This window comes from Pteropus medius, unplaced genomic scaffold (assembly GCF_902729225.1).
Source record: "Pteropus medius unplaced genomic scaffold, Ma_sr-lr_union100, whole genome shotgun sequence".
Lineage (NCBI taxonomy): Eukaryota > Metazoa > Chordata > Mammalia > Chiroptera > Pteropodidae > Pteropus > Pteropus medius.
The window spans coordinates 26,201,158-26,212,275 of NW_024349803.1; the positions used below are offsets into that span (position 1 = coordinate 26,201,158).

Below are 11,118 nucleotides of genomic sequence, written 5' to 3' on the forward strand. Positions count from 1 at the left end.
GTGGCTTCTCAGTTTTACGTTTGTCCAGAATGACTTAGCTGTCACCCGGGTTCATAGTTGAGAATGGCCTTGGACACAGACTGGGCCACCTGCTGAGCAGAGGAGCGGGAAGGAGGGCTGGGCGTTGAAAGTGTCCAGCCCAGTCGAGGAGCTGGAGCACCAGGAAGGCTTGAGAGGTGTGGTTGCTGAGGGAGCCTGTACTTGTGTGTGCACCCGAGGCGCGGGTCATCGGCCCCCGGGCCCGGCTGCTGCAGGAGGTGGCTGCGCAGAGCCTTGGTGCCCTGGACCCGGCGCGGCGGACACACGGGGGCCCGTGCGTGGTCCCGTGCCTGCACCCCCCGGAGCCCCAGCTGCCTCTCTTTCCCTGGAGTCACGTGGCTGCCTGTGACAAGAAGCTGGAAGTGCCACTCCCTGCAGTGACGACGGGGTGCCGTGAGACGCCTCAGCTCCCCTGCCCCTGACGGGGGTGGTGGGCGCCTCAAGTCCTGCACTTCACAGTCCGGGCGGCTTTGTGCCTCCTCCGCCCCCGTCTCGTGCTGCCCCAGCCACGGCCGTTCCCGCCCTTGCCCTGCCGCATAAACTGCTCGCCCTTGAACTCATTTCGCAGCGTTTGCATGCGAGGGTGCCAGCCTGCGGCCCGCCCTCCGCCGCGGCGGGCTGGTGAGACGCGGCCCCAGAGCCCACGGTGGCGTCAGCCGCTCCCCGCAGCTCCGGGAGCAGCAGTCTCCGGGTTCCCGCCCCGAGGACCTGTGCGAGGCGGCCGGGGACCGAGGACGGATGCGTGGCTGTAAGTGTGACTGGCTCTGTACGTGGTTTTCAGAACATGACGTGGACGCTGGCATAGTGTCAGTTTTGAAACGATTATCTGGGACACAATATATTTCTGACCAACTACATCACATCACACGTCGGATCCCACATTTAAGAAAATAGTTTCATCTGCAGGACTGGCGGACGGAGCAGTGTCCACTGTGAGAGGTTCTGATCCGGTCCAGGCAGCATGTATCACCGGAGGCTTTCTCCACCCGTCTCTGAAACAGTAGGCTGAGGTGAACGGGGAGCACTGTTTATAATTTCTATTTCCTGTGATAGGTTCAGGGGCAGGAAACACAGCACTTCAGAAAAGCTGCTTATTCGACTCTTAGTTTTACAAAAATGTGATCATTAGAGAAAATGAGAAAAGTTAGCATCTCAGGGTTTTATTTTATTTGCTGTAATTATTATGTGGCAAATATTTTGCTGTTTAATATATTGATGTTTAACACTGTAGCAGGGTGAAGATTTCTGATTTTGCGGTGCTACTTCTCTCTGTCAGCTGCGTAACATGTTTTTTTTTTTAAGTATCTGCATTTCATACATCTTCTCTTTGGCATCAGAAATGATTCATTTCATGTGAGGATTTTGAGTGGCATACAGCTTTATGAAAAGAAGAAAACCTGTTTTTTGAAACAACTCACTTTTTCGAGTTTAACTTCTACGTACGTGCATTTTACAGATTACTGGGTTCACTGGAGACGCCGCGTGCTGTGGTCGCAGGCTGGCTGGGGACCCCGCCCGCTGCCGCCGCCGAGGATGACGTTGCCGTGGAGACAGCTGCTCCTGCTCTCGGTCGTGGGCTGCCTCGGAGGTAAGGACGAGTGGCATTTTAAGTCGGGGTCAGTACTGAGCTCGAGTCACATTAAATAATTTTTAAATGTCAAAATAATACCCCAGCAGTAGCAAAGAAAAACATCCTTTTTTTTTTTTCCAGAAAGAAAACTCTTAATTCTCTCTCCTGGTTCCTGGGTTCTCATACCACCCCTCATGTTGACACGTTGCTATTCCCACACCTTACTGTGCAGGTGGCCTGCAGTGCTATGAGCTAATTAGAAGTTGAGCATGTTAATTCATAACTTCTTTTTTCCAAAAGGAACTAAAAGTTATAATCTGTAGTGTAAAGGGAGAACGTAAATTTTAAAGATGTCGCTATTTTCACGTCTAATCTTCAAACAATACTTTTTTCTTTCTAGCAAATAACTTATTTGAGGCTCTGAAAATAAAAATAGGCTTTTATTTGTTACTTTGGAAAGTGTAAAGTTTAGAACAAAGTGGAGAGAAAAAGAATAATTTTCCACACATCCATCGTACAAAAGCAACTTTTATAAACGATTTGATGTGTTTCCTTTTAGTTTGTTTCGTTTTGCTTTCCGAAGAGTGGATAAGTAAGAGAGAGGCTTTTAAAAAATAAAGTGACACACGCAGCCGATTACAAGGCAGAGTCGCTGGCCGGCGAAGCAGGTGCCGTCCGAAGACGCGTGTCCTGGAGCAGACTTTCGAGCTCGTATCTGACGTTCGATATTCTTCAAATATGTAAATGAAATGAAAACCTCCAAATTTTAATATAAATTTTTTAACGAGTTTTCCCCTGAGATACCTCAGTTTTGTTCCTCAGACATTTTCTCTGACTGCTACTGGTCAAGCACAGAGGGGAAAAGAAGTGATTATTTTCACATTTCTGCTGTTTTAAATCGTCTTTGGAGAAAGACCAGTACAGATAGCAAAACGAAATGTGTGTAGCTTGGGTTATTTTCTTCATTTACAAAGTTTCAAATTCAGTCCCGTAGTAGAAAGAGCAGGTGAAAGGGAGCGTGTCGTTCACAACAGCAGCTTTAAGAAGCGACCGTGAAGCGCCCACGTCGTCGGGAACAGGAAGACATGCTCAGGAAGCTAAGGAGACCAGTTTTCCCAAAGTGTAACGTTTTAATTTGTGATTGTACACTATGTGCAGATCGTATTAACTAGTTTTTAGCATTTTTGAGACATGTTCTACATATTTATGAACAGATTTTCGGATAAAGCCGTATTCGTTTTACTAAAATACTAAGCTTTATTAAAAAGCTTAAAGGTCAGCTCCGACTCTAGACGTGCTGGGAAATCTGTAAGCGCTGGTGAGGGAGGATGGTTAATCGGACGGGATAAACGTAGTGTTACCGGAGAACCGGCGACCCTTATGATACGGGGAGGAATTTGGCTAAAGAGTATTGACTTCAGACAGCACTTTGTGTTCTGAGCGTCGGTGCTCCTTCCGGATCTATGCAAAGCCTGGCTTGCGAGCGTGATGTTCTATTAGCCAACATTGGGTCATTGTTTCATATATTAAAGTTAAAAATCTGTCGATGATAGAGGAATGATCTCATGATAAACGGCAAGCGGAACCATTGTGTGAAGGAGTTTTCAGCCAGAGATACGAACTCAGATGCAGCGTTCATAATTATCTTCCCGCATTTAACGTCATTGCCCCTTTGTGCATTTTTATCCCTGTCTCTGCACACACACCCCCCACATCCCCGCAGCAGAGGGCCGGGGGTTGGTGCTGAGACGGGCTGGGAGTTGGTGCTGAGACGGGCCGGGGGTTGGTGCGCCGAGACGGCCGGGGGGCTGGGCGCTGAGAGACGGGCCGGGGTTGGTGCTGAGACGGGGTCGGGAGTGGTGCTGAGATCGGCCGGTTGGCGCCGGAGACGGCCGGGTTGGTGCTGAGACGCACGGGGTTGGTGCTGAGACGCGCGGGCCGGGGGTTGCGCTGAGACGGGCCGGGGGTTGGTGCTGAGACGGGCCGACAGCTCTTCCTCGGCAGCTCCAGGCTTGTTTTGTTCTTACAGGTGTTTGTTACCATCACACACCAGGGATGAAAACGGACAGAGCGCTTTGGTCCTCGGGGTTCGCGTCACGTCACGATGGGGTGGAAAGTGACGCTGAGTCAGGAGATGATGGTGCCGCAGGGAGGGAAAAGGCAGAGCAGGGCGAGCGTGCGGGGCCCGCGCTGACGGTCGCCGGTCAGCCCTCCCTGGGAGGACGACGTGGAGGGGCACGAGCTGACTCTGGGATGGGGGACGCAGGGCCAGCGCGATCGGGGTGCGGGAGTCGTGGGCCAGAGCTCGGAGGGAACAGGCAGGGGGCGTGTGGGGCGAGGGGCCCCGAGAATCGTGGCACACGCTCGGCCTTGGCTCCGGGCGCTCGGGAGCGCGGGCGGGTGTAGCGGAGGCGGCTGTGCCCCGGCTGGATGCTGGCAAGGTTCTCGCTAGCGCGTTGTGAGCGGGCCGCGGAGGCCGGCGGGCACCAGAGGCTCCATCAGGTGGGGACGGCCGTGGTGGCCCCCAGGGAGCAGGGCCGCTGCCCCGCGCTGGACGGCAACCTCACGAGGGTCTGTGGCCGGTGTGTGTGGCGCATGAGAAAAAAGGGTCGAGGAGGATGTCGGGGCTCTGTCACCTCGCAGCGGAGCACGTCACCTCTGTCCACACCAGGGGAATTTCTCGAGCCGCAGGGCACTGCAGAGGACTGGGGCGATGGTCAGGTTAGTGCCCAGGGTCAGCATTTCTATTGGATCGAGTTAGGGTTTAGGACGGGGTGGGCGGAGCGTGTCAGTGTGTCTACCCACGAGGGGCCTCCGGGCCCCGGTGACAACAGTGAGCAGAGGGGCTGTGTCCCAGCCTTGTGCAGCCGGCATCCTAGGATGTCTGATGGGTCCTGACGTTACATTGTGTCTTACGGAGCTGCTGTCAAAAAAACACAAAAAACAAAAACATTTCAGGGCCAGAGACCGAGGTCGAAAGCGGAGAGATGAGGTCGCCGCAGCATTCTGCGAAGAAGCTGGTGGTGGCAGCGAAAGGAATAACGCGCGTCGTCGGTGGCGGGGGCCCCCTCGCCGTGCCCCCCCTCGCCGTGCCCCGTGCCGCGCTCAGCTCACCCCTCCCGGAAGCGCAGGGACCTAGACGTGGCTCCTTCCAGCTACGAGTTGAGCGCGGCCCACGGGGCCCAGTAACCTTGTCAGTCTCTGCGCGTCTCGGTGTTAATTTGTCTAAGTGCTGAATTCATAATATCTTAGGAGTATTTCGTTGAGTAAAAACATTTCTAAAATTAATTTCGTCTCTTCAGTGCGGCTACCAGAGAATGTAAAATACCGCGTGTGGGGTTTGTATTACGTTGCCGTCGGACAGCAGTGCTCCGCTCTAGACGTTTATAAAGCAGAAATCTGACCTTTTTATAAAGGTTTTCTGACACCTGCCTGCCCAGCAGGATCCCAAACGAGTCACTAATGGGGGCGCCTTGATTTCACCAGAAGAGTGGCAGGCAGTTCTTACCTGTTTGTCCTTCCTGCATGTCGTGTCGGACGAGACGGAGAACAGGGTGGAGCAGACGTGCCACCGTGATCCAGGGCACAGGGAGGGCCACCGCCACGGGACACACCGTGTCTGCAGCAGGTCACGATAAAGACGCATTTAACTGGGGCAAATGAGAAGCAACGTGAGAAATTACTGGATCGTTCATGTAACTCTCGGAACCCTCCGTGTGTGACGGTGTGTGAGCGTGTGTGAGCGCAGGGCTGCATGTGGAGTGCACACATGTTGCATGTGTGTGCATCTGTGCACATGTGTGAGCATGTGCAGAGCTACACATGTGGTGTGTGCACATGTTACATGTGTGCGCATCTGAATACATGTGTGTGAACATGTGTGCAGGGCTGTGTGTACACGTGCGTGTGTGCATCTGAATGTACATGTGTGTGAGTGTGTACAGGGCTACATGGGCAGTGTGGTTGCACATGTGTGCATCTGAATGTACACGTGTGGGGGTGCCTGTGTACATGGGTGTATGAGCACGTGTGTGCGTGTGTGCATGTGCGTGTGTGTGTGCGTCCTCCACGTTCAGGTTCCTCACCCACCTCCACGACGCGTGTTCACCGTGTCCTTCTCTTCAGTTTGCTGTTTATAAAATGAAAACCCTGCCACGTGGTCGGAGTGTTCAGTGCAGACAACACACGGACTTTCTCCGCGTCAGGTTCTCGTGCGTGGCCGAGTCGCAGCGAAGGTGACCCTCGTGTCACCGGCTGGATTCTGCCGTGGTTTGGCGCAGGGGCTCACGGCGGGAAGCCTGGCTGCGGTGGCTTCGCATTCTCAGGACCGACGCCTCGGGTCGTCTGGCTTCTGGGGAAACGCTTCTGCGTCATCGTCCTGGAGTCGCTGCGTGGGGCTCGCTGATGCTGGTGTTGCGGGTGGGGGGGACTATGGCCGGAAGCCCCTCCGTGTGTCAGGGTCGCTGTGGCCGGAAGCCCCTCCGTTGAAGGAGCCGGCACGCGTTGCGGGCCTTCGTTCTCATCACGTACTCATCACGGATGTTTCTGGATGTTTCCCGTAGGTGAGCTGCCCTCGCAAGGCCCCGTGTTCGTCACAGAGCCCAGCAGCAGCATCGTCCCCATGGGCTTGGGCGGTCAGAAGGTCACCCTCAGCTGCGAAGCCAGAGGCAGCCCTCCACCTCGCTACAGGTACGACGGGAGCCTCGCAAACTCATGTGAGGGACAGGTGGAGGGCGGTTGTGGATTTGTGTGCTTCGGTGTGTTTGTGCCACCAGGGGAAACGTATACGACCGCGGCCGGGCGCTGTGCTCAGCAGACCCGAGGCTTAGGCACGGCATCTGGACCAGGCGGTTCCGTTCACTTCACATCAGGTTCTGGGTGAAGAACGTGTGGCGTTTTTTATTGCTTGACGGTGCAGCTCAGTGTGCGGACTGGACTCGCGTGCTGTCGTTGGGAACACATCCACTTTGGGGAGTGAAATCGAGTGTGTCCCAAAGGTCTTTAGAAATCACAGATTAAACAAAAAGATGCTTCAGCACCTGTCCTTGCTTTACTGTCACGAATAGGAGAATAAAATACATTCTTAGTGAGATCCTTTTACTTAGTATTGAAGAAACGGCGTGTTGGACTTACTAGGATTTTTTGTGGGAAAGTATATATTCTTCAGATTATGTAAATAACGCCTGTTCACTGAAAACCTTCACACATCACAGGAAGGTCTGAGGAAAACAACAAAAGTCTGGAGTCCCATCCCCTTAACGTAACTGTGAGCATTTTGGGGAGGGTGGAGTCACTCGGGTGGCGTGGCTGTTTACGTTACTAAATGACTCGAGACGAACACGCTCAGAGGGGCTGGGGCGAAGGATGAGTTACGTGTAAGTCGCATGTGCCGTCCTCACGGCTACGAGACGGGCCGGAGGCGCTGGGCGCACGTGAGCATCGGCCTCGAAACTCTCGGCAAACCCTTTCATGTAACCTGCAGACTTCGGCCTTCGTTCATAATAAAATTCTGAGTGTCCAGACTGGTAACGCGGGTCATTGGCATCTCTGGTCCCTTCAATCCGTGTAAACAGGAGACGCCCACAGCCGTGCTCGGTGGGCCCGCCCAGGGCTGGAAGGTGGACCTCTGTGCTTCACACCTGGAGAAATCCAGGTCGGTCTCTGGCAGCATCCTGTGCACCAGGCCCGGGGTGCGGGTCGGAACCAGTGGGGTGATGGTTTACTCTCTGCCTTTCCTCTCCATAGACTACGAATACGAAAAGTGTAATAAATGATTAAAATACAAGAAGATGTATCTTATGACCCAGTGTCATTAATCAGACTCAAGCACGTGCAACATCTGGAAATATTTTCTGCTTTGGGAGAAAGATGAACGTACCAACTTGATAGGACGTTATCCCAGAATTTTTTCCAGTATTTTCATAGGACATTCTAACACTTTTTAAAATGCATCCATTTGTTTCTCCCTGAAATCGAAGATGATCCCGTTAGACCTGACAGCAAATATGATGAAGAATCTGATGAATGACTGGCTCGTGTGTGGGCTGTTTTTCTGTTGTCAGTTGGCATTTATCTTCTGAATAATTTGATGATGAATGTGTTCAGCTGCCACATTGTCAAGGTACAAGATTTCGTCACGCAGGAGTATGTTTCTAAATGAACAGGTTAATTATGTTTGGAAAGTTTTATCAAACAGCAAGAAGTGTTGAGTTTAGAAATCCAGCCAGCCTCTTGCTGTCGATCTTTCTTTGTATGCCAGGTCTCCGCTGTAATGCCAGAGAGTAAGCATTTAAACATGCTGATGACATTTACAAAACATTTACGAAGAAATTCTGCCATTTGCACAGTACTTACTATATTTTATTACGTGGCCTGGGATGTTATACATTTAAATTTAAATAAGGTCCTTAACTGACACTAAATGTGTGACTTAAATTGGTATATCAATTTTAAGTCTGGCAGATGAAGACATATAACATGCTAGGTATTAAAATATTTGTTTTGTGGCCAAAGGGAGCCAACATTTTAATTGTAGCTGTAAGGATTTTCTGCCGTTAAGACTTCTAACCAATATAAAATTTCACTTAAAGGTTTACAGTCCCTAGAAATTGCGATGTTAAAAAAGCACAGTGAACCTCTTTTTACTGTGAAAATATTAGCCTTTCCTATAACAAGCAACATCCCATTACATGCCGTCGGCATAAGAAACAGGTGGTTCTGGTGAGCAGACGAGGCATAAAATAATGCGGGTTTTAGTTATAACTTTACTCAGACACCACCTTCATTTATGGCCTGATTTTTTCCCCCGGCTTTTGACTTTAACAGTCAACCAGGTAATATTCTGCATTCTTTATAAATGTTCTAAAGGAGATATGCTTGTTTATTCGTGTTTTTATTTGCCTTTAAAAATCACAGGCGAATATTATGTGACGACATGGAGGATATGAAAAAGGTATGCGGCTGTTTCTACATGAAGAGAAAGGCTGTGTTCTTCTAAGTGTCTGTAAACACGAGCCGGCAGGCGGGTGGGTAGGCGCGTGGATCCAGGGATCGTCGCCAAGCAGGAAGATTGGGGGATCGGGGAAACCGCAGCCAGCGGGAGCCGAGCACGTCGCTGACGTCCAGACCACGCCGGGGGCCCGCACGCCCGTGGAAAGCCCAGCCCGGCTCGCGGACGCGGGCGTCACCCGCTCGGTTTACGGAGCTGGCCACGTGAGAAACCCCAGCGCGCAGACGTCCTCGGGAGGAACCGCTGGTGTCGGGTCATTGGGGGCTTGTGTGCTCCCTGCCGCGGCCGGCGGCTGTGGTGCACGGCTCATCGCATTCACTCCTCGTCGTCGCTGGTGACGCCGAGGTGGCCCGAGGAAGCGCCGCCGCCTCCTCACACGGGAGGGATTTTCCTCGACTTCCCGCGAGGTTGCGCGTGCCCGCCCTCCGCTCACCAAAGGACCCCGCAGAGGAGGGTCTGGGGTCACTTATCCTGAGCCTTCTGTCATCACAGGGACGTCGTGTCTGTGCTCGGCGGGCACAGCGTGGCAGGGCCAACGGGGCGCGGAGCCGCGGAGGGGGCCCGCCCCGGGACCGAGTGGGCGCAGCGGGGGCTGAGCGCGAACCAGCCGTCACCGTCCGCACACCCTGGCCCCGTGACGGGGGCTGTTCCAGAGGCCGTGCCGGTCAGCTGTCCCCTCTCCGGACCCTTCACTCTGACCCCCTGTCCCTCGTGGAGCAGGACACAGCAAACAGGTCCCGACGCCGAGCGCAGCCCATACGGCTGCGTCCGCTGCATTCAGTGCAGCTCGAGGTGGCGCCGTGCTGTCCAGCGTGGCGGCTGGGGGCCAGAGGTGGCCCCGGGCGCTTAGTCGCAGTAGCCTCGTTCAGGGGCCCGTGGCAACACGTGGCCGACGCTGCTGCGTGGGAGCTCGGAGGGGCCCATGTGCTGCAGAAACTCCGGGGACAGCGCCCCCCACTGGCTGCACCCTCAGCTCCCCCTGCACGTGCCCTGCCACCAGACGCCACGCCCCAGGCTGTGTCACCGAAGCACCGCGGGAGGACTCGCGGGCGTCGGCGTGCGGGGCCCATGCCGTGCGGAGCGCAGACCCCCGGACCGTCCCCCTGGGGCGTGGGCCCTGTACCGGGGACTCAGGCCGCCCCTGCTGGTCTCCCAAGTCAGCTCAGGGCGCCCCCGCACGAGGGCGAGGAGGGGACGTCTCGGGCTGTTTGCTGTCTGCACATAGGTACACGCGTGCACATACGCACATGCACGTACACATACACGTGCACAATGCACACACACATACATGCACACGCACATATACACGCGGGCACACAGGTACACACAATCTGTGGGGCCGTGCACACGTGACGCATGCTGTACAGTGTGCATGTGTGCTCACACAGGCCACGTGTGGAACAGGCGTGCAGCAGGTATGGCGTGTCTGTGGTATCTGGCATGGTGTGCAGGCTGCATAGTCGTGTGACATACTTACACGTGGTTTTGATGGCGTGTGACTTTCCCTCACATGAAGTTGTCACCGTGTTAGATGTGCCAGTGTGCTGGAGTCTCTCAGGCCTTAAGGAAACGCCACCCTCTCGCCGACCGCCCTCAAGCTCAGCTCCTTCCAGGCTGACTTCAGGGCGAGCTCTGTCCCTACGCCCACAGTCGGCCACCAAGAGCAAGGGCTCCCGTGGTTGGAGTGATGACGGTCCATAGTGCCGAGCCGGGTGCAGGCAGACATCGTCCCCTGTGGGCGTTTTAAACTTGCTGGTGCCGCGTCTCCTGGCGAGGCCTGTGGCCATCCCCAGCACGGTTCCGAGCTCTCCCGGGGTCCTGCCATCGCACCCGTGCCTGGCTTTATCCCAGAGCTTACCAGAGTCAAAGGGGCTGCCGCGCAGGTGGACGCTGCGCGTTCTGCACCTGCCATCCCTAATGCCTAGCAGGTAGTGGACGCTCAGTGGCGGAGCCACATGATGGAAGGTGACGGAGGAAACCAGCCGACGGGGAGCTGGGCTTAGGCCACGCCTCGCACCGGCACTGGCCGGCGGGGTCACGGGCCAGCAGCCCATGGCGGTTCACAGGACCCTCTTAAGGTTGGGTTGGTCCCTCTGTGTTGGCTCCATTATAGACGGAAATTTGTGAGGTGACAAAGGTGGCCGCTGACACTCCAGGCCAGCAGCTGTGGAAAAGGGCATGTTCCCTATTTGTGTCCTCAGAGGCTCCGATGGTGTCAGGAAAACGGGGAATAAAAACATAGCGGCCGCGTCCGCGGTTGGCGCCGGGGGGCGCTGAGCCGTGGGAGGCGGCAGGACGCGCTTCGGGATTTTTGTTCCTCGCGTGGTTTTGAGCGGGGTGAGGAGAAACAACAACAGGCCACGTTCTTCTCCCTGGGCCTAAGGGGACGTTCCCGGTGGCTGTCTGTAGTGTGGCCTCTTCAGAGCAGAGTGACGGACAACTGCCAGAACAAACTAGAGTCTCCGGGGAGGCGGGACGGCACACGCATGCACACAAACAC

General features: G+C 54.6%; 1 protein-coding gene across 1 annotated transcript in view; it reads left to right on the forward strand.

The window, feature by feature from the left end:
- Positions 1-944: 944 nt before the first annotated feature.
- CNTN3 (contactin 3) overlaps positions 945-11,118 on the forward strand; it is a 78,641-nt gene continuing 68,467 nt past the window's right edge. The window contains exons 1-3 of the mRNA XM_039837971.1: positions 945-1,039; positions 1,496-1,627; positions 6,172-6,298. Coding sequence (XP_039693905.1) covers positions 1,573-1,627; positions 6,172-6,298 — 182 coding nt within the window. The 5' untranslated portion in view covers positions 945-1,039; positions 1,496-1,572. The remainder of the gene's footprint in view (positions 1,040-1,495; positions 1,628-6,171; positions 6,299-11,118) is intronic.